The sequence below is a fragment of the Leptodactylus fuscus genome, chromosome 3 (genome assembly GCF_031893055.1).
Source record: "Leptodactylus fuscus isolate aLepFus1 chromosome 3, aLepFus1.hap2, whole genome shotgun sequence".
NCBI classification, from domain to species: Eukaryota; Metazoa; Chordata; class Amphibia; order Anura; family Leptodactylidae; genus Leptodactylus; species Leptodactylus fuscus.
The window spans coordinates 205,242,659-205,267,277 of record NC_134267.1 but is presented as its reverse complement, the minus strand read 5'-3'; the positions used below and the strand labels follow the sequence as shown (position 1 = coordinate 205,267,277).

The 24,619-nt window shown below is 40.2% G+C and overlaps 1 protein-coding gene across 2 annotated transcripts in view; it reads left to right on the top strand.

The window, feature by feature from the left end:
• The window catches only part of SH3YL1 (SH3 and SYLF domain containing 1), an 83,943-nt gene extending 59,920 nt beyond the window's left edge, over positions 1-24,023 (top strand). For both annotated transcript variants that reach the window (XM_075269120.1, XM_075269119.1), the window contains exon 10: positions 23,735-24,023. In XM_075269120.1, coding sequence (XP_075125221.1) covers positions 23,735-23,925 — 191 coding nt within the window. In that variant the 3' untranslated portion in view covers positions 23,926-24,023. The remainder of the gene's footprint in view (positions 1-23,734) is intronic.
• The last annotated feature ends 596 nt before the right edge of the window (positions 24,024-24,619 follow it).

The following is a 24,619-nucleotide window of genomic DNA, read 5'->3' as shown; positions in this document are numbered from 1 at the left end:
GGTACTGTTCTTTGATGGACTGTTCATGTGGTCCATTAAAAAAGATGCCGTGTGAATAGCTCTATGAGATTGCATAGATTTTAGTGCAACCGGGAGACCACAGTCTTTCTAGCACATGAGTAGAAGCTAATAGTCTTGTAGAAACTGTGACCATGACCGGGCTGCAGTTACATTGTGTCTGTAGCACGGCGGACAATAATGATAAATTCCTGTTGGTAATTTAGGAAGAAGAAAAGTGCTGCAAGACAGATAGCTGAGTCTTCCTTCACATGAGGTTTTAAGTTCACTTGCAGAGCTATGAATAGTTTGGTTTAGGTTTTCCGCTCATTTGAAGTTAAAATATTATGACATAGTAATTGATCTTTACATAAGACCATACGGAATAAAATAGCATTATAAGGGTAATTTGCAACATTTCTCATAACTATTAATAGCACCTACAAACCCGAGGCTGCTAAACTTCATTATTATTATTTATTTTTTGTATTTTTTTTATGATTTTTGAATTGTATTTTTATTAGAATTTTTGTGCGGCAAATATAAACAATATAAGCAGAATACTAAGGTTATCATAAAAGTAGCCCTCTAACCATTGGTACCTTCCCTTCTGTCTTTAAACAAGTCAAACCCATGCTTAAGAAACCATCCATCGACTGTCCTCTCCAGTCAACTATCCTTCTATCTCACTGCTAACCTTTGTTTTAAAACTCCTTGAATAACACGTCCACCTTGAAATATCCACCTATCTCTCAATAACTGACACTCTGACAGACTACAATCAGGCTTCTGCTACCTAGGCTCCACAAGAACCGCCCTAACTATAGTCACAATGGCCTACTCAACCCCAGGGATAATTTTTCAGTCTGAACATCCATGGAGGATATGGAGTAGGAGACCATCCAAGGCAACTATCTTCACTGCATGTCTTCCGCAAAACAGTAGTAGAAGTAGTAGATGCAACAATTTTCCCACACTTGGTATGCACTGCAACATGCACTACTACAGAGCTTAGGTGCTGTTTGTAGTGCACATAGACTATAAATATGGCAGTCTTATTGTTGCTTTGTAGGTATTTTCTTAGGTGTTTGTGTGTTTACTCCAAATACATGATAGGTTTGGCTTTCTACAAAATTTCTTCCAATTTGTATTGTAAGCCGATGGCTGATCAGGTAATGGAGGAGGTGTACATCTCACCCAGACTACTAAGGTGGGTGAGATGAGAAAACTCCAGAAAGAATATTTCTCAGCAGATAACTATTGTCTGCTGAGGGTTATTTCAGAGTTCCAGTTACTGGGCTGGATTTTTAGGAATGGCAGGTAGGTTGGTAGTGGGACCTGTTATTCCACCCCCCTCCAGTCCACACTTTGGGGATGTTCCGGCAGCGACTCAGCTGCAGAGAGTCTCCTCGTCAAGGAGGCTTAAGAAGTTGCTCCAGCAGCAACACTTTGGCAAAGCTTGGCTGGAGAGCTGACAGAGAGGTCGTATTTTTGCGAGCTGTGTCCTGAATGATTCTACTGGCTTTTGATTTCTGTTATTCTAGGTGAGGTAACCTATTCTTTGTTTAGTTAGAGCCTAGCCGGGCAGGGATTTATTTTTGTATTGTTTCCTTTGTTGCTGTACTACCTTTTTGAGTGAAAATAAACTCTACTTTAGTTTTGGACTGAAGAAACTGGACTTGTGTGTCTATGCCACCCCACCTAGAAACCCCAGACCCTGACAGTATAGAGAACTAGCTATAACCCGCGACTTCGTCCGCTGTCCCCTCACCCTTGCGCGAACCACCTGCAGCACTGCCCGTGGCCCCCCATGGTCCTTTCCTTGCGGCCGGCACGGGCCCCTCCCACAGCATCGTGGGCCGGGTCCCCACGGCCCCGCTGCTGCAGCTCCGACCCTCCCTTTTACCCCCACCCGTGCCCCCGGCTCTCCCCTTACCCCCCACCTGCGTCCCCGGCCCCCTCCTCCCCCTTTAGAGATCACAGTCACCTCCTACATGTACCCCCTCCCCCCCCTTTCCACATGTGCAATCTGGCCCCCCTTCCCCCTAGTTACCTTCTACCCTTTGTTGCCAAACCCGCACCCCTCCGCCCCCTCCATAACCCACAGCACCAGCACCCCCACCCCCCCCTCCCTTAAGCATCCGATCCCTGTTCCCGCAGTACTCGCCATTTACATGCTGGGGAGGTGTGTGTCTTGTGGCCGCAGCTTCAGAGAGCATGTGCGGTCCTTCCCGTGGTGTGTGTGTGTACCTGGCCGCACAGTTCGCTGGTAGGTACGGCTGGGCTTTTTCGGGCTGGATGCTGTATGCTACGCCAGCCTGAGGCAATATGTGGCCGCCCAGCATGTCAGCGGCGTTCGGAGCGAAGCGGGCAGCCGCCATGTTCAGCGTTGAGTTCCCACGCGCTGGCCACGCCCACAATTCGGCGGCAACCTATGGGCCGCTGTGCTGGCTCCCTATCCCGCCCACACACCGCCATGCACCAATAGCAGCTGTGTGTAAGTTTCTGCGGTGACGTCATGCCCAGCCCGACAGCGGAGCAGGAGACAACTTTGGAGGGTCGCGGTGGCGTTTTGGGGTAAGTGAGACACTTTTCAAGTAGCCTATTACTCCTTCCTGGCCAATATGTAGGTGTGTGTGAAATTTCGAGGAGATCCATTCAGCCGTTCGGGTGTGATTGAGGAACAAACATCCAAACCCACAAACATCCAAACTCACAAACTTTCACATTTATAATATTAATAGGATGTAGATGATGAGCCTCCTTGTAGAGGAGACTTGATGTGAAGGTTGACGGTCTGTGTACAGCACTGTGGAATATGTTGGTGCTATATAAACAACAGAAATTGATCCTTTTTCTCTGGTATTCTGATACGCAATGAAATTTTACTAGAACACTTGAAATCCTAAACCTACTGATTCATCCAGTGCGTCTAATGATTCTGGGTATTGTGAAGCTTCTTTTGTTTCATCTTCTCCATTCTTTACGTCTTACTTCCAGTCACTTTCAGAGAATGAATCACCGTTCTGATGCAGGATCTATTGTATACAGTATAAACATCTGTAACATCATAATTCCCAGCCAGGATTTCTGCTACATAGCCCATTGTAATCCAGTCCTAGCTTCATTATCTTGAAGTCAGCAGTGTGAACAGCGCTGACTGCGGAGCCGCCGAGCTCTGGGATTAGGTGCTGGTTATGTTCTGTTATTGAAATCAAAGAGGATCTGTACGGGAAAAGCTCTGAATATTGTTCTGAGAACTAAAAATACTCCGAATAATGGAAGTGACTTCTTACTGCAAAACTCTAAGACGTGAAGTGTGCAGGAGGCACGTCATCATGGTGTAGTTAGAGGCACAGCAAGTGGTATAATACACTGTGAGAATAAGATGACATGGATATCGATGAATGGGAATTTACATCTGCCCACCGGACTCGTCACACAGTTTTCTGCAGCCCCTGAATGGCATATAGATCTATACATTTATGCAGTTCTACTTCTTCTTTCTTTGTGTCTTTCTTCACTGTACTGTTGCCATTATCTTTGTAGGATCTGGATGAACATATATGGATACCCTCCAGATAGGAAATTGTGCCCTGGTCAAGATGGACATGCCACGCTGACATTGCACAGATGTAACTACCATCAGTTAGCAATGTAGCAGAGATGTATCTATAGGGGGTGCGGAGGCAATGAGAGTATGTACCATTTCTTGCCTTAGGGAGGTCACATAAGAAGACACTAGCAGTATAAGTAGCATATTGGGCCATGAGCTTCATGTTATGTCTCTGATGTCTGGAGTAGTCCTTTAGGTTGGGAATTAAATGACTTGATCCAAACATAGAGGATCCGAAATAAACAGTTCATGTAGAAAACTAGTGCGCCTAATTGACAGTAATTCTACAAACAAAAAGTTATATATACTCGAGTATAAGCCAAATTTTTAAGCACAGTCTTTGTGCTGAAAAGGCCCCCCTCGGCTTATACTCGAGTCAAGCAAAAAAATAAAATAAATAAAAGTTCTAAATCACTCCTTTCCCTAGAATACATATAAAAGTAGAAAATTACAGTGAAACACATACACATTAGAATATAGGGGATCTGCACTGCCCATATTCCATCAGGAAGGGGTTAATAGGAGCACTGCAGATACCCTATATACAGCCAAGCTGAATTTCAAGTGGGGGGAAAAAAAAAAAAAAACAACGGTCCTCAAGCTCAGGGAAGGGGCAGACAGACAACCAAAACACCCCCCCCCCCCCCCTTTCCCAGCACCTATTGCACCCAAAAACCATTTTCATTTTTGAAATTTTCCAGTAGCTGCTGCATTTCCCCCCCTCGGCTTATACTCGAGTCAATAAGTTTTCCCAGTTTTTTGTGGTAAAATTAGGGGCCTCGGCTTATATTCGGGTCGGCTTATCCTCGAGTATATACGGGTACATAAATTTAGCATATTTATATAAAATTTTCGGTCATCTTAAAAGGAACGTCACTAGACAGACGCACCTACCAATTCTGCTTTGCATCAGTGACCTCATTTACATCACAGACAAGATCGCAATATAAGATATTCCAATTATTTCATCCACTACTGACAATAGATGATGTTACAGATTTTCTACTTACCCCTCCCTGGACTGAGCATGACAACAAAACTCTCCCATAGACTTCAATGAGTTGGCTCCTGACTCTTACTGCCGATCGCAATAGTCAAGCAAGATGGCAGCCTTCATAAACGTGTACGGAAAGTAGAATGAAATAATCTATAATTTAAAAATAAAAAAGGTTAAGAAAAAAGTTATATATTATATCTGGTTGTGATAAATTAAGACAACACGGTGGCTCAGTGGTTAGCACTGCAGCATTGTAGTGCTGGAGTCCTGGGTTCAAATCCTGCCAAGGACAACATCTGCAAGGAGTTTATGTTCTTCCCGTGTTTGCGTGGGTTTCCTCTCATACTCCAAAGACCTACTGATAGGGGGGAAAAAAATAAATTAAAAATTGGCCATACATTCCCTTTAAGTTGGTATTAAGGTTTGTGATCCAGGAGACCTACCAATTACAAAAACAGAGGGGTTCATAATATTTTAGCTACTTGTTCACAGCATCTTTCCTTTCAGATTTAAATGAGTTTTCCTGGATTGTTTAACCACATGAGGACCGCCGTACGTAAATTTACGGCCTCATGTGCTGGTACCTAAAGACCGGACTATTGCCGAAATACGTCCGGCCTTTAGGTACCTTTCTGGCGGGGGGAGGGGTGCGGGGGGGACAGGGGTTAGGTGTTACTAACACCTAACCCCTTCCTCCATAACGTCCAGTCGGAACTGAGTCCGACTGGACGTGTTAACCGTTTCGATCGCGCCGTCAAACATCGCGGCGCGATCGAAAGGGATCCGCCGACAGGTTAACCAGATCGGCACCCCCCGCGGCGAGATCGGGGGGTGCCGATGTCAGTAGAAGGTAGTCTGGGGTCTGGCCAGTGACCCCAGACTACCGGAGCCCCCACATACCTGGTGATCCTGCCAGGCGGTGGAGGAAGTGAGCGATGTGTCTCACTTCCTCTGCAGCTTACAGGACACGAGCAGGCTCATGTCCTGCTCGTGTCCTGTCTGCTACTGTGTAGAATCAGCTGATGCTTTCATCAAAGCATCAACTGATTCAAGTGTCCTAAAGGGACACATGAAAAAGTTAAAAAAAAAGTTAAAAAAAAAAAAATGAAGTGTATGAAAAAAGTAATAAAGTTCTAAAGTCCAAAAATCCCTTTTTTCTATACAAAATGAATTATATAAAAAAAGCACTAAAAATTAAAAAAAGCAATGCATATTTGGTACCGCCGCGTCCGTAACAACCTGTACAATAAAACTGAAATAATATTTAATGTACACGGTGAACGTCGGAAAAAAAAAACGGAAAAAACTCGCCGGAAATAATGATTTTTTGCCATCTCATCCTACAAAATATGCTATAAAAAGTGATCAAAAAGTCATATTCACCCCACAACAGTGCCAATAAAAAGCGCACATTTTCCCGCAAAAAATAAGCCCTCAACCAACACTGTCAACCGAAAAATAAAAATGTTACGCCTCTCAGAAGATGGCGATGCAAAAATCACTGATTTATGTCCCCAAATGTGTTTTTGTTCTGCAGACTTAGTATCGCATAAAAAAATAACATAAATGAGGTATCGCCGTAACCGTACCGACCCGCAGAATAAAGGACACATGTTACTTATGCTGTACGCTGCATGGCGAAAAATTTAAAATGTAAAACTCAATGCAGGATTGATTTTTTTTTTAATCCAGCAAGAAAGAGTTAATAAAATGTAATCAGTAAGTTGTAGGCACCCAAAGATGGTGCCATTACAAAATGCATCTCATCCTGCAAACAACAAGCCCTTATATGGCCACGTCACCAGAAAAATTAAGAAAATATAGCATCCAGCAATGTGAAGACAAAACCCCCCAAAAATCGCCGAATTATTATAACACAACTGGCTGCGGCATGTAGGGAATATATAAGCTGTGCGAGCGAATATCAGGGGACACCCCAGATTTACAGCTTATGAGCGAAAAAACACCAGAAGTGACCCCCAAAGTGACCCCCAGAGTGACTCCCCCAATCATAGGAGCTACTGGGACATAGTAGGGAATTTGGTGTCTGCAATGTCCTCCGCACCGCTTATACATTCCCTCTTCGCCATCCGCTGTGCAGTCACGTCCGGATACTAATACTCACTACACCCCCTGATAAATTCTTTGAGGGGTGCAGTTTTCAAAATGGGGTCACTCCTTTGGGGAATCCACTTTTCTGGTACCTTACAGGCTCTACAAACATGACATGGCGTCCAGATACCAAACATCAAAATCTGTACTCCAAAAGCCGCATCGCGCTCCTTCGCTTCTGCCCCCTGCTGTGCGCCCAAACTGCAGTTTATGCCACATGTATGACACATGTATGACACTGGTGTACCCGTTATATCGGACGTAATGTCATATGTGAGTATAAACTGATATTAGGGCACAGCTGGACGCAAAAGGGAAGAAGGGTTATTGGGTTTTTGGAGCACAGACGGTTTGGTTTTTGGATGCCATGACACTTTTGTAGATCTGAAACGCCAGTAAAGTGGAATCCCCTGATATGAGACCTTATTTTGGAAACTACACCCCTGAAGGATTTATCCAGGGGTACAGAGAGCATTTTTAACCCCCAAGTGTTGCTATAACTTATTATCCATAAATGAATACGAAGCTGATTGTGAAAGGTGAAAATGACCATTTTTCCAGGAATACGTCATTTCAGTGTGTAATATGTTGTGCCCGCCTTGTATCAGAGATGAACGCTCTAAAAGCTGTTGTGCCCAGGATACCCGCTTACCAGTTTTTGGAGTGTCTCTGCTGACATAAGTTGGGCACAACATATCGGGCACTAAAATGGCGAATCTCTGGAAATTTTTCATTTTTAACTTCTCATTATCAGCTGTGATTTCATTTCTGGAAACTAAATAAATGCAACACTCAGGGGTTAAAAATGCTCGCTACACCACTTGATAAATCCCATGAGTGGGCTAGTGTCCAAAATGGGGTGACATGTCTGCGGATTCCACTTTATTGGCAATTCAGGGGCTTTGCAAAAGTGGCATGACGTCCAAAAACCAAACTATGCTCCAAAAACCAAAATAGCGCTCCTTCCCTTCTGTGCCCGGCTGTGCCCAAACAGCCATTTATACCCACATATGGCATTAAGTCCGTTATCCGGGGTACACCAGTGTCATACATGTGGGCATACACCGCTATTTGGGTACCCAGCAGGGCGCAGATGTGAAGGAGCGATATGTGCTTTTGGAGTGCAGATTTATATTCTTTGTTTTTGGACACCACATCACATTTGCAGAGGCCCTAAAATTGTCCCTACAAAATGGGGTCACTTCTTGGTGAATTCCAGTTTACTGTCACCTGTGTAGTTTCTAAAATGGGGTCACAATGGGGGGTTTCCATTGTATTGATACTTTAGGGGCTCAGCTAATGCGACATGGCACCTGAGAACTATTCCAGCCACATCTGCTTTCTAAAAGCCAAATAACGCTCTTTCCATTCTGAGCCCCACCGTATACCCATACAGCAGATTATGGCCACATATGGGGTATTGCCGTGTTAAGAAGAAATTGTGTAACAAACTCTGGGGGGCTTTTAATTCTTCAGCTACTTGCAAAATTAAAAATATGGCGCTAAATGGACGATTAATTGGAAAAAAAAGTAATTTTTCATTTTTACGTCCCATTGTTAATAAAATCTGTGAATCAGCTGTGAGGCCAAAATGCTCACCAAACCCCTAGATAAATTCTATGAGGGGTGTAGTTTCCAAAATGGGGTCACTTTTAGGGGGTTTCCACTTTATTGGTACACTAGGGGCTCTGCAAATGCGACATGGCACCTGAAAAATATTCCAGCAGAATCTGCCCTTCAAAAGCCAAATAGCGCTCTTTCCATTCTGAGCCCCGCCATGTTCCCATACAGTAGATTATTACCACATATGGGGCATTTCTGTGTTCAGGAGAAATTGTGTAACGAACTTTAGGGAGCTTTTTTTCCTTTATCCTCTTGTGAAAATGAAAAATTTGGGGCTAAATTGACAGTTTGTTGGAAAAAAAGTAAATTTTCATTTTCATGTCCCAATGTTAATAAAATCTGTGAAACAGCTGTAGGGTCAAAATGCTCACTCTACACTTTGATATGTTTTGTGGGGGGTGTAGTTTCCAAAATGGGGTCACTTTTAGGGGGTTTCCACTGTATTGGTACTGTAGGGACTCTGCAAATGCGACATGGCACCTAAAAATTATTCCAGCAAAATCTGCCATCCAAAAGCAAAATAGCGCTCCTTCCATTCTGAGCCCCGCCATGTTCCCATACAGCAGAATATGGCCACATATGGGGTATATTGCAAACTTTGGGGGGCTTTTACTCCTTTAACCCCTTGTGAAAATGAAAACTTTGGGGATAAAGTGACATTTTAGTAATTTTTCTTTTACACATTCCAATGTTAGTAAAATCTGTGAAACAACTGTACGGTCTAAATGCTCACTATACCCCTTGATGAATTCCGTGAGGGGTGTAGATTCTAAAATGGGGTCACTTTTGGGGGGTTTCCATTGTTTTGGTACGCTAAGGGCTCTGCAAATGTGACATGGTGCCTGAAAATTATTCCAGCAAAATATGCTGTTCAAACACCCAGTGTCACTCCTTCCCTTTCGTGCACTGCCGTGTGCCCAAAAATCAGTTTACACCCACATGTGGGGTATTTCTGTGCACGGGAGAAATTGCATAACAAAATGTGAGATGCATTTTCTCCTTTAACCCTTTGTGAATGTGTTAATTTTAGGTCTAAATGAATGTATTAGTGAAAAAAAATGAAATGTCTAAATTTGACCTCCATATTATTTTTATTCTTATGAAATGCTTAAAGGGTTAACAAACATCCCAAATGCTGTTTTGAATAATTTGAGGGGTGTAGTTTTGAAAATGGGGTGATTTATGGGGGTTTCTATTATATAGGCCTTTATAATTCCTTTCAGAACTGAAGTGTTCCCTAAAAAATTAGTTTGAGGAATTTTCTTGTAAATCTGGAAAATTGCTGTTACACTTGTAAGCCTTGTAACATCCAAAATGAATTAAAAGACGATCAAAAGATGATGCCGATATAAAGCAGAGATATGGGAGATAATATTTATTCATGTATTTGGATGGTATGACTATCTGCCTGAAAAGCAGAGAATTTCACATTTTGAAAATTGCAATTTTTTCCAAATTTCCATCAAATTTGCTAGTTTTTTTATAAATAAATACAAAAATATTGATTAGTGTTTACCACTAACATGAAGTATAATGTGTTACGAAAAAACAATTTCAAAATCACTTGTGTAAGTTAAAGCGTCTCAAAGTTATTGCCATTTAAAGTGACACATGTCAGTTTTGAAAAAAGAGGCCCGGTCCTTAATGTACTTCTGGGCCTGGTCCTTAACCGGTTAATTGATGACCTATCCATCCATAGGATATCTGATGATCTATTTTTGCCCCAGGCCGTTTTGTCCAGGTATGCCTGATGAAAGTAACGCCCGAAATGTTGCATTAAGCAAAAGTATTATAAAACGGTAAACTTTTGAATACATACTATTATATTGGAATAAAAAGTATCAAAATTGACCTGATTACATTCGGAGTGCTGCTCCAGTCTCCTGCTCACTGGTATTCCAAGAGAATGTGGCCCGTCCTTCTAGGAATGTGCACCCATTCAAGATGGTTCTTCAGTGTTCTGTACAATATCCCTTTAAGATAGATCTTGAGTAACAGATCACTACAATGTCAGACTGAGGTTCCTTGGGCCCACCACATAAAATGATTCTGGGGGCCCCAACCTTCATCAACCTGTAGGAAATAGACATTAGTACCCTTCAAATTTGAGCATGCTCTCCTAAAGCCTGGGTTCTTCAGAGGATCCTCCGGTGGTCCAGTCTGATTCTAGATCAGTGAGGGGCTGGCACCTCCACAAACAGCTGTCAAGCTCATGTTGGCTCTTCCTTCACTTCATGCCACATCAACAATTTGGAGATCAGTCCCATTCAAGTGAATAGAGCTGAACTGCAATACCAAGTATAGAGCGGTTCTTGGTAAATGGTGATTGGCGGTGTTGCAGATTGTGTGACCCCACACACACACACATACACCTACCTGATATAAATTTCATCTTCCTAGAAAACCCCTTTAAGAACAATAACTCCGTGGCAGTAATGGGCTCTTTAATTGAATCCCAATGATGTGGTTCGTGAGCGTTTCTGCTTGTTCGGTGTTGTCTGATGTGAGTCACAGGTAGTGATACATTATACACAGAGGGAATTCTCTATATCCTGCTTGTATGGCACATTAGCACCATCTTGTGTGAGATAACATTGTCACATACCATAGATGTAGAAATCGTTATGACATAGGATGATAATATCAAGTTGTCACGTAGGCCGGATCGGGAAGATATCACCAGGTTTGCAGATTTTCATACCACCATACAAGACCTCTAGCAGATTTTTATCTCCTCTTAATAAATGGGTATCACAACCTGTTATATGTTATGCAGGGGTTGGTCAAAATAACTCCAACACCCCTATTTCTAAATAATCAGGTTTAACACTTCTTTGCACGCCTGCCATCCCCAGTTATTCCCTCTTTTTAGATCAGTCACATAGATAAACTTTCATGATTTGTCCTGGTCTAAAAATCTGGCTTTATTTTAAGGGTATGGTATATCAGAACTAACAACAAGGGCATAACTAAAGGCCCCAGTACCAAAGCTAGCTGTGAGGAGCATCTGCGTCACTTATTCTTCCAAACGTCCATCCATACATATTTGCAGTTCCCTTTTCTTCTCTGTATGGCCCAGACCACTATGAAGACTTGTTCACAACGTGTCTGTGCACACAAGCTTTCCATCATTCCATCCCCTATCAGTGCCCCCTCCTAACACTCATACTCCTTTTTGTGACTCAGCCTCCCCACTGAATCTCCTTAACCAAATGCTTCTCACCGACTGCTGTTTTTGCAATGAAAGGGTTGATTTTCTTCTATAGGATCGGAGGTTGTGTATCATAAATCCTCTTGCTCCAGCTCACCAGAGGGCAGGGGTAATACGTTTACATAGTACAGACTGGGTGCCTGGTAAGGTTAGGGTTTCTTTGACTCTGTGACCTGAGTTGCTTTGTTGAGGTCGACCAGTTCTATGATTGTTAAATATCTTGTATTTGCCGGTGAGACTTGTGTCCACTGTTAAATATCCGGACCTGGCCTTGTCCACGATAGGAAGAAGTCAGCTTGTTATAAATCAGTGTAGAGGTTTATTAATATCTTGAAGGAAAACACAGGAACAGGGAAAATGTCCAAATAACACAAATATCAGTTAATTGTCAATAGCTTACATCTTCAGAGAAGTTAAATCATCTGGATATCTTGTAGTTACAGCTTGGTTCATGCTTGTCATCTGGTTGGTGGACTTGGGATATTCACGACATCTTGTCCAGGATGACAGAGAGGGATGGCAGACAGACCTGCCATAGATTCCCCATGGATCCCCCTCATGGATGACGACGACGACGTGTGTGTCTGTCACTCATTTATGTTCATGAGAGTGGGTGTTACCTTCCATGTTACAGCTATGTAGGGAGATTTCTAAAATGGTGTACTCTAACCGCACCCATGTACCCAAAATACAACAGATATGATGTCAGTAGAGTGTTAACCCCATGTCTGCTAGAGAATATTGTAAATATATAATATTTAACATTTCCCCCTTTTGAGAGTGAAATATCTGTTTGAACTCTCAAGATATACCATACAACAATATTCATACAATTAGATTATATCTTCTTTCTTCTTTGCTGAATACTGGAACTTAATTTTCATTAATTGTCCATATAACAATAATTTCATCAATTTGCAATAAATTTTGTCATTAATAAATATTATGGTATGTTATGGTAAACTGTGATCAAAGATGAAAACAATTTGATCCACTATCTACCCTACACCTGATGAAGGCTCTTCTTTCATCGTCTGGTCTTCTGGTCATCTCTTCTTCCATCATAATAGAAGGCTTATTACCACAAATGTAGTTCTTGACTTAAAGTCCTTTAGATTTCCTCCGTGTTGTGCAGATATTATAACATTGTCCATTAAAGTTCATATTATGAAGATATTGATATAACAACAAAGTCCATATGTTTCACTTCACCAAGACATAGACTGTAGAGGAGTTTCCTTTGGTATTTACCTTTACCACCTGTCACTGTAGAACAACAATGTGACACTTCTGGAGCAATACTGCAAAAGCAAGGCAAGTGTGAATTCTGACATCATCCCTGCTGCTTGTCAGTAAGGTTCAGTCCTGGAATCTCAGTCTCTTGGATACACAATATCTGTGTTCGGGTTTTATCATTCACAACCCTTTTGCGTACAAACAACTTGAAGTCTTGAAATAGAGAGGATTCCACCAAACATTGATGAGGACGTCTTTATATCTGTCCAATCATCCGCTGATCAAAGGTTCCAAACTCCAGTAATAGTTTTTAAACACAGTCCTTGGCATAAGCTTAAGCATATAGCATCATACCTTCAGATTTTGTCTTTTCCCGCACATCTTCTTCTTGTAACTGTTAAAGTCTTTTTATTAACATTTGATATCAAACTTTATCATAATCTTGGACTTGATTGAAGAAAAGTTTTCTTTCCCTAATAGCTAAGCCAAACTAGGCAATTAACTAAACTATAATATCACAGTGTACCATACCACTCATTTATATATCATACTTCTCTTTACATTGTATCAATATTTATATTTGACTTATTAAAATATTGATATTCAATACATTTATCAAACTATCTGATAATAGTACTTTGGATACAATAATCTATATAAACATCATATATCAACATATATATATCTTTATATCTATATGTATGAATATATATGTGTAATTTACTTGTGATGACAAATTGCAACATGACTTTGAAATATAATGTGATTATTAATTACCATTCTATAGACAATCACTATATTTATTCTTTAGTTAGAACTTTTCACCAATTATACTAAACATATATTCCTATATGAATGTGTTATATTATACTTAATCATACATTTTCTAAAGTTTAATCACTTTATTTCCTTTTTAATAAGATATTATTTTATTTTAAACATTCATTTATTAAATATCATTGTGTTCTTTATCTGAGACACAATATTAACCTTTATTCATAAAAACGTATGTGCCTAAAGTTTCCTCTTAACACCTCGTCTCTTCACAGATTCCTGTGACCTTCTTAACCTTTCAGATACCTCCAATACCAAGAATAGAGACAACACTTGTGCCAACACACTCTTGTCTCTGTCTTAAACTTAACTGTATATATTCTTGTGTACTGGCTGTATATGAATACCATATATATGAAATAAGTATATAAACATAAACTTTTCAAAATATGTCACATCCTATAATCAGAAGTTTGAAGAATAAACCAGAGACTATCTCTCTTGATATCCCATATCCTTTGATGATATTATACTTCTCCTTTCATGAAGATGATTAGCTTATCTCATTTGCATATAAGACATATTTTTCCCAATGTTTGTTTTCCCAATGTTTGTTTTCCCAATGTTTGTAGATGTTGATGTGTGTAAGTGTATGCAAGTGTGTGTGTACATGTAAGAATACATAATGAATAATAATACAATAAATCAATACTGCAATACTGGCTATAGCTAACTAGATTTTCCCACCATAACTAATATATTTATTATCCCATGATCCAATTACCACAATAAACCTTTATTGTTTGTCAGGTTTGAACAAATATATTGAAGAGCTATCAATATCTTAGTCAAAAGCTTCTTCTTTTGCTACAAAATATTCACAAACTAAAATAACCTTCACCCTAGTGCATCTGTCACCTTTCCTCAGCTCATGTGACTTAAACACTTGGTTTTCCTGTAGGTATAAACATATGAGGTTCCTTTAAATGGATTTCAAATATATTTGCTAATTTCCCAGTTTAATATAGAGGATCATATAAGATAAAAAATAGAAAGAAATAGAAAAAGAAAATAGAAATAGAAAATAGAAAGAAATAGAAAATAGAAAGAAAATAGACGTCTCTTTGTTGGATATATTTTCCTTTTTTCCTTGTTGGATGCATCCTGATTTTCTTAGGCCTATTTGTGATGTCACAGATCTGTTGTATACACCAGTGGACACATAACACACATAACACTTATACTGACCAGCCCATCAGGGTCACAGGTCACAATGTGTTGCTGTCAATCAACTGACCACATGAACGAACACTTATTCTCACAGTAAGTAAGAGCTCCATGCCTAGTTGCATGCCTTCATACATAATGGATTATAACTTGAAAATCCTAAAAACATGGACTTTACATGAAACTATTGAAAAACATGCTTGAGGTAAGTTAGAACTTCTATCACTTTATCATGCATTGTTATTAGTCACACCATGTGAAATTAGTTTACTCATTAATAGTTAGACACTCCATGTATTCTTTTGGCTATAAGGAAAGAATGATGAATGAATGGACATCACTGATTGAACTGATCCATTTTTCCATATATCTATATCTGATGAGAAAAAATAGATAAACTTTAGCAAAAACCAAATTAATACAATAATGATTTTAACCAATGGAAAATTTAATAACTTTATGGATCCCTAGTACTATTTGATCATATTCATATAATGTACATAACATGTTCCTCCTCTCTCTGCATCCAGAGAGTGGACTATGACAAAAATCTGTCACCACACATCAGGCTCTCCTCCTATATGTGTGTGTGTATATATATAATAATATGATCCATAGTATTATTCACAATAGCATAATTAGGATTATTTTACAAACATTATCACATAATCATGTGGGTTATACCTGATCATTGGACTTCTCCTCATGTAAAAGGGATTTCTCTTTACATAGCCAGATAGTACATAAGTAAATACTCAATAGACAGTCATTCCTTCAGAGATACTTTTAAACTCGACCCCTGACCTTCCTGTCAATCACATCCCACAATAACTCCACCAGGTCATTAGAGAATGCCAAGCTTGCCCTTTTCCTAAAAATATTAGGTAGCTCAAATTCCTCTTGGTTACTGGGAAGATCTGACATTTTGGAGACAACTGGTACATTCCCAGATACATTCTTTTGCAGATACTCAATAGATTTGGCTGGCTGCAATTCTTTAATTTCAGTTAATAATGGAATTTCAATTTGTGGATTTTCTTGCATGGCATATGGTTTATATGCAACATGTAATTTCCTACGTTTCTCATAGATTTTGTCACTTTCCCTCCTATAAATAGGGGACACTTTAACATGATTTGACAGATGTCTCTTAATAGGCTTTGCTTTTTGCTTTGGACATACTCGATTTACATTTGACATATGTTTCTGATGTCTTCTGGCCATGTCCAATAAACTAGCAGCTTCAAATAAAGTCTTCTTATCTGAGGCACTGGCAAGGGTGACTGCATCCAAGAATTTGAACTTTTTAACAAAACTTTTCACCATAGATGAAGAGTTCACCTTTGGAATGACAGTTTTGTATGTTCTCTCAAATTTAGACATGAATGCAAATGTACATTCTTTTCTACCAATCTTTATCTCATTCAGTATGTCAGATGTTGGCATGCTGTCACCTCTAGTGCACCAGATTAGTTTCTTTAATCTCTCCACATCACTGTCTTTTAACCATTCATTTGACTCATTATCATAAGACATTTTTGCAGACAAACGTTCTGTAAAATCAATAGGAAGCCATAATTTAAACAGTTTATTTCTCTGTTCAATATTTAGATCAAATTTCTCTGCATGGCTTTCAAAAATTTCTGAGTTTCTACACACATGGATCTTTACATCATATGTGGGAATGGCTTTACTCAGATTGATCAAATATTCCTGCGATTTTAATTTCAATTTAGTTTCTTGTATCATTTGTTCCTCACCATCTATGGCCATTACTGCCACATGGTGCTCTTTATCAACATATTGAGATTTCTCATCTGTCTGAACAGATTTATGCATACTATTACTTAATTTCTTTTCTGTTACCATGTCATTAAAAATCTTTACCAAAGAAGCTATATTCCTAAATACCTGCTTCTCTTTTGTAGAACAAATTCTATTTTCAATCTTAGAATTTGCCTGCTCACATTGTGTATACAAATCTTGCCATATACTCGCTAAATTGTCACTAGACACAATTTTAAACTCAACGTTACATTTTTTAGACAATGACTCAAATTTTTCCATACTTTAAAAGTAAAATCTTTACTCACCACTGTAGAAAGCTTCACCTTTAGCTTGTCCTTGGAACAGCTGGTCCCTGTCATCAGAACGTCTCAGTACGTCTGGCACTTGTGGTCCTTCTGTGTTTCCTCACAGGCTTTCCTCACACAGGCTTCCGTATCATATAACACGTACAACAGTCATCTGTATCTCACCAATATAAGTTCTTTTTCGAAGTCTTCCTGAATCTTGCAATTCATACAACTTGCAAAATACTCCTCTCTTCCCCCTTAATTGCAAGTGAACGGAACGAGAAAAACAGGAAAAAAAACGACCGTGCTTGGCTCGCCACTGTTAAATAGCCATGAAGTAACGGAGGAAGGCTGGCTCGCCACTGTTAAATATCTTGTATTTGCCGGTGAGACTTGTGTCCACTGTTAAATATCCGGACCTGGCCTTGTCCACGATAGGAAGAAGTCAGCTTGTTATAAATCAGTGTAGAGGTTTATTAATATCTTGAAGGAAAACACAGGAACAGGGAAAATGTCCAAATAACACAAATATCAGTTAATTGTCAATAGCTTACATCTTCAGAGAAGTTAAATCATCTGGATATCTTGTAGTTACAGCTTGGTTCATGCTTGTCATCTGGTTGGTGGACTTGGGATATTCACGACATCTTGTCCAGGATGACAGAGAGGGATGGCAGACAGACCTGCCATAGATTCCCCATGGATCCCCCTCATGGATGACGACGACGACGTGTGTGTCTGTCACTCATTTATATTCATGAGAGTGGGTGTTACCTTCCATGTTACAGCTATGTAGGGAGATTTCTAAAATGGTGTACTCTAACCGCACCCATGTACCCAAAATACAACAGATATGATGTCAGTAGAGTGTTAACCCCATGTCTGCTAGAGAATATTGTAAATATATAATATTTAACAATGATCCCATCTCAGTATGCAAAAAACCCCAGCAAAACCTGTATAGACAGAAGTCTCTGTGGTCGAAAGGTCAAGCCCAATGGACAAAAGAGAACTTTGTTGGCTTTTTACAACTCATATTCGATCACGTTGACTAAAAACATGTCAAAATAGGAAGGGGGAGGGTTGGCGACTTTTTATCTATAGATAAAGAAATCCAGTCTTCTCTGATTTTATTCATTTATATCTTGTTCAGTTTTGGTCCTTAGATCCACTGACCTCCTTGACAGTCATGTTGCTCTTCCTCCATTATTGTTATATATCACGAGCTGTTCAGTCTTCATATGATGTCCTGTGTTGCTGCCTTCCATAATGTGCCGTCACGCTTGGCATCTTGTACGGGGGACAGATTTACTGATGTCTCTCAAAGGCACATGCGCAGTTTTACTTGCACGCAAGCCAGACAACTATCATGATATTGGTAAGGACAAATACAGACAAAGCAATATGGGAGATATAAGCTGAAACTGAATTGAACTCTTCAGACGTGCCCGAGAACATGAAGTCGGTAATGAGAACATGCGCCAAGTGCCAGGTGATCTGGGGGGCAAAGCATAATGATTCATTGTATGATATAAGAAAACATGTTTATTAAGCTTTGTAGGGATTTCCAAACCCTGAGAATCCCTTTAGGAGTCCAAGACTTACTCTAATTTACTAAATGAAGCACTTTAATGGATCAGTCCAGGAACAAGCCAATAAGACAAATACCATATACTCCTTCCAAGAACAACTCCGAGCCCTTGATTGAAATAACAACATATAGTAATATTACGGCGCTGATCAAACATCTCCGGCATAGTGCAATGATTAATGGCATTCTCAAGATATCTTCATCTTCTATCTTCAGACTATTCGAGCATAAACAATATAGCCAAGCCAAAGTAACCGCTGCCAAAACAAACCTCATCCGGCTCCGAGGCCGCTAATGTGTAAATAGATCCAGATCCTTATTAGGATATTTACAGGAGTTAAGTGTCTGTACACATGATGTGTCCCTGGAAGAGTTGTTGTTGTTAGATTATCCCCTCCCTATTCATTGTAGTCCTGTTGCCTTTACAGAGCTGTTTTTGTGGTTTATGGGATAGTCAAAATTTCAACTCGACCATGTAATTGTTACAGCTGAAAACCTATTATTATGTAGAAAAAGATCCAAAAAAATCCGTCAAGCCCAATTTATAATCCTTCATGTTGATCCAGGGGAAGGCAAAACACTCTATGAGAAAAAGGCGGTTTGCCACATATTATATATAAAAAAAAATCTGGCTCCAAATATGGCAGTCCAAATAAGTTCCTGGATTGTTGTCCAATCTCCAAAAGCTAATATCTATGTTTTAAGAAAATCATCTAGGCTCCTCTTGATCAGAGAGCTGTTCCATAGTGTCACTGCTTTTACAGTAAAGAGGCCGATCTATGACAAATTTAGAATATGCCCCCATGTCAGGGTTACAATCCTAGATATAATGAGATCATTAGATGTCCACTAGGTGTCCATTTATGTATCTGTACAGTAAAATGACATCTCCCCGTAGTTACCCTTTTTTGAAACTTAATTACCCCATTGTGTATTCTGTTCCACCCATTCCCTTTTTATTAACTTGGTCGCCGTCCTCTGCACCCACTCTAGTTCAGTTCTGTCCATCTTATATACAAGTACACAAAATTCCATGTGTGGCCAGATTCTTGAGTAGTGATTTGTATAGAGGCAAAAACTATGTTCTTATAGAGCGCATCCCATAGTTTGATTTCCATTGGTGGCAGCTACCTGGCACTGGTTGCTAAAATTAAAGGGGTTGTCCAAGATGAACTTTTTTTTTTTTTTTTTTTTTTTTTTTTATAATGTTAGGCCAGGGAAGGTGTTCTGTTGTTTCCCAGCACGGTCAGGTCTTGCTGCTCCAGTGTTTTCTTCCGATAGAATTCCCCACTGCAGGTGACCACTGAGGTCAATCTGCGGCCTCCTCAAAGAACATGGGGCGTCAATACCTGTGACGGTCCCATGTTTTTTTTTTTAGGCTACTGATTGGCCTCAGAGGTCATGTTACTGGAGCAGCAGAACCGGACCATGCTGGGGGACACCGGAGCCAGGTATGTGTATATATTTTTTTTAGTTGTTTCTTTCTTTTTTTTTTTTTTTTTTTTTTTTTTTTTACCTTTCCTGGCCTAATATATCTATATAAGATTTTAAAGTTTATCCTGGACAAAGTTACTATCCACTGATATCCCCAAATTGTCAATGTTGTGGTACAAGAAACAAGAATTAAAGGGAACGTGTATTGAGGTGAGAAGTACAATTCTCTCTTTCATCTGCTCAATGTGCAAAAATTTTTGACCCCTGTCCATAGGACGGGTGAACATTGGGGGTTCAGCTGGGACGGTACTTATTTTACTCCTATTCAGAATGTAGCAGTGGACACAGAATAAGCCCCAACTCCATTGTTTTCAGTTGGGGCACCGGAGAAGCCAAAGTACATCACACGGTTATCTCTAGTGCTATCATTGATATGAATAGGGCAGGTGCACACATTCTTAGTCATTGGGGGTTTCAGCGGTATACCGTATATACTCGAGTATAAGCCACATTTTTCAGCACAGTTTTTGTGATGAAAAAGTCCCCCTCGGCTTATACTCGAGTCAGCAAAAAAAAAATGTTTTTATTTTTTTTTTTAGGAGGGGGGGGGGGGTGTCTATTACCAGCCGCAATATCAATGTAGAGAATCTCCCATAAAATGGTGGGGGAAAAAAAGAAGCTTTAAAAAAAAAAAAAAAGTTCTAAATCCCTCCTTTCTCTAGAATACATACAAAGGAAAATGACTGTGAAACACAAACACATTAGGTATCCCTGTGTCTGAAAGTGCCCGGTCTACTGAATATAGGGGATCTGCAGTGCTCCTGTTCCGTTGGTAAGAGGTTAATAGGAGCACTGCAGATCCCCTATATTCAGCCAGACTCAAAAATCCCAGTCCTCAAGCTCAGAGAAGGGGCAGACAGACAACCAAAACACCCCCTCCCCTTCCCCAGCACCTACTGCACCCAAAAACTCCCACCATTTTAATTTTTGAAATTTTCCAGTAGCTGCTGCATTTCCCCCCCTTGGCTTATACTCGAGTCAATAAGTTTTCCCAGTTTTTTTAGGTAAAATTCGGGGCCTTGGCTTATATTCGGGTCGGCTTATACTCGAGTATATACGGTAAATTAGCGTTAAATAGTACAATTGAATAAAAGACGTGACTACTATAGAAGGAGGGCGTTCTGGTTTGCTTAGCTCGGTGTCATCACTTTTCCAGATGGAAGCTTGGCCAGTTTGTAGGATCATTTCATGTGTTTACAGAATAGAATATATTGAACATGTTTCATTCGCTTCATTTGGCTCCTATGACTGATTGGAGAAATGTGTTTGTACGTGTAAATGGATGTGTATAAGTGTAAGGAGACGTGCGGTTGTGTACGTAAGTGTGAAAAGATTGGAGAATGGATGCAAAAGTGTGGAGGAATACACAACAGATTTCATGCATCGTGATCAAATACCGAGAGTGTTCCTTTTAATGCTCATTGGCAAATATTTTTGGAGTCGTCATTCGCTCTATCCATCATGTTGGCGATTACTGGTTTCTCCATGTTGTCATTGTAGCTGGATGTATTTTCTTTTGTTTTTTGTAAACTCCGTTGCGTAATGCATAGCGAGTTCCAAGCAGACTATCAAAAAATATACTTGTCTCAATGCTCGGCCTCCAAATCATCTGCAGCTGTTGGCAGGTGGAGAAGTAATTCTGTCCGCAGAAATAAGAGGTCCTGTCCATCACACTGTGTATTTCTAGACAGATGGCTATTTAGCACTATCAGATTGTAACAAAAATAGCATTGTCTGGATTCTTTCTGAGAAGTTTACTGTTTCCGCTTACTGTTCTGTTAAAGGGGCTGTTCTGGAGTAAAATAAAGGTTCTGGGTTTTTTGCTGGCCTTTAGTATATATAGCATGGACAATAAGGCCATGGGGAAGGCAGGGTGTCCTAGCGTCATACATCACTATGAGGCTAGGAAATATGGACATTATCTGGACCAGATTTTCTGGCCTATATTTGCCCATATGTATGCTCTGCTCAGGTTTTCAACTAGCCATACAGATTTAATAGCTGGTCGAAAGCTGTTCCTCCGGACCTCCCCTTACACAAATTCTTGGTTCCACTTGACTCAAACATGTTCTGAATGGCGACAGGAGACAAAAACTGCTGCCCAACACTTCTGGTTGTGGCTCATCTACCCTTAGGGAAATTAAAGATGGGGCATACTGAATTTTAACATGCCCAACCCTTAAAGGGGCTTTATCAGAAAAATTATGCTGTATGAGCCCCACATATGTGTGAATAGCCTTTAAAAAGGCTATTCAGGCACCGCTAATGTTATTTTAAACCCCCGCCCGTTTTCAAATAAAACTATAAAAACATATAGGTAAATCATACCTGAACGTGCACGCTGGGAGGTCGTGCACTGTCCGACGTCATCGTCGGTCCCACCTTCCTCTTCTTTCTTCTTCCAGCGACGTCCTCCTGTCCTGGCTCTTCTCCGCCTTCATCTTCTGTTCTTCCAGCGGGTTATGTTCAAATTCCACGCGTGTGCAGTAGCGCTCCCGCTGACGCTATTTTTGTTGTGGTTCTAAGTATCCCTTAGAACTACACGAGCATGCACAGTGCACTCGCGAACTTCTTCACTCTGGAAGGAAAGAAGATGAAGGCGGAGAAGAGCCAAGACAGGAGGACGTCGCTGGAAGACGAAAGAAGAGGAAGGCGGGACCAAAGATGACGTCGGACCGTGCATCATTGCCCTGGGTGCACGTTCAGGTATGATTTACATATATGTTTTTATAGTTTTATTTGAAAACAAGCGGGGGGTTTAAAATAAGATTAGCGGAGCCTGAATAACCTTTTTAAAGGCTATTCACGCATAAGTGGGGCTCATACAGCATAATTTTGCTGATAGAGCCCCTTTAATTCTAAAAACAGAAAAAGTATACAAAAGCCTGGATACTAGAGATGAGCGAACACTGTTTGGATCAGCCGATCCGAACAGCACGCACCCATAGAAATGAATGGAAGCACCTGTGACGTTGACTTTGCCGGTGGCCGGCCGGCGTCACAGGTGCTTCCATTCATTTCTATGGGAGCGTGCTGTTCGGATCGGCTGATCCAAACAGCGTTCGCTCATCTCTACTGGATACCAGTGTGAACAGAGCCTTAAACATACAAGTGAGCAAGTCTTCATATTCTGTATAAGAAATTATGTCAATATCATTGAGTTCTACTTGATCAAATTTATCTGAACCTTGTATTGCAGGAATGCAACTTTCTAGATTTTTCTAGCGCTTATACCAGTGATGGGTGCCATTTTATTTTGCCTGGTTTCTTGTGTTTTTAACAGCAAGTACAACATGGTTTGCAGTATTATTCTTCATGTCACAAACTTGTAAAAACAAAAGGAAACCTGAAGAGGTTAATAGGAGCACTGCAGATACCCTATATTCAGCCAGGCTAAATTCCAAGTGAGGGAAAAAACCCAGTCCTCAAGCTCAGGGAAGGGGCAGACAAACAACCAAAACACCCCCTCCCCTTCCCCAGCACCTACTGCACCCAAAAACTCCGACCATTTAAATTTTTTAAGTTTTCCAGTAGCTGCTGCATTTCCCCCCTCCCTTGGCTTATACTCGAGTCAATAAGTTTTCCCAGTTTTTTGTGGTAAAATTAGGGGTCTCGGCTTATATTCAGATCGGCTTATACTCGAGTATATACGGCAGGTTAATTGTATGCAAGAAGGATTTTTCTATGATCAATTCGTAATAATGGCGTATTTTATATTATAATTAATATATAATAGATTTATTATTATTAATATTAATTAAATGTATTAATTTTTCTATAGGAGGTTCCAGGGGCGACTACATCACTGCCACTGCCATCTATCCATTTGAAGGTTTACAGCCCGGAGACCTGTCTTTCCAAGCTGGCGATAAAATCATTGTCACCACAAAGACGGACTCTCAGTATGATTGGTGGGAGGGCAAACTAAAAGGAGAACTTGGTATTTTCCCTGCCAATTACGTGATGGTGTGAATTCAGGATACATCAGAAGGTGATGGAAGTGTTTAATATGATGCACTGCTATGGCGGACATATTTATATTGCCAAATCTTACAGTCCTATGAAAAAGTTTGGGCACCCCTATTAATCTTAATCATTTTTAGTTCTAAATATTTTGGTGTTTATAACAGCCATTTCAGTTTGATATATCTAATAACTGATGGACCCAGTAATATTTCAGGATTGAAATGAGGTTTATTGTACTAACAGAAAATGTGCAATATGCATTAAACCAAAATTTGACCGGTGCAAAAGTATGGGCACCTCAACAGAAAAGTGACATTAATATTTAGTAGATCCTCCTTTTGCAAAGATAACAGCCTCTAGTCGCTTCCTGTAGCTTTTAATCAGTTCCTGGATAAAGGTATTTTGGACAAACAATTCAAGTTCAGTTAAGTTAGATGGTCGCCGAGCATGGACAGCCCGCTTCCAATCATCCCACAGATGTTCAATGATATTAAAGGTCTGGGGACTGGGATGGCCATTCCAGAACATTGTAATTGTTCCTCTGCATGAATGCCTGAGGATTTGGAGCGGTGTTTTGGATCATTGTCTTGCTGAAATATCCATCCCCGGCGTAACTTCAACTTCGTCACTGATTCTTGAACATTATTCTCAAGAATCTGCTGATACTGAGTGGAATCCATGCAACTCTCAACTTTAACAA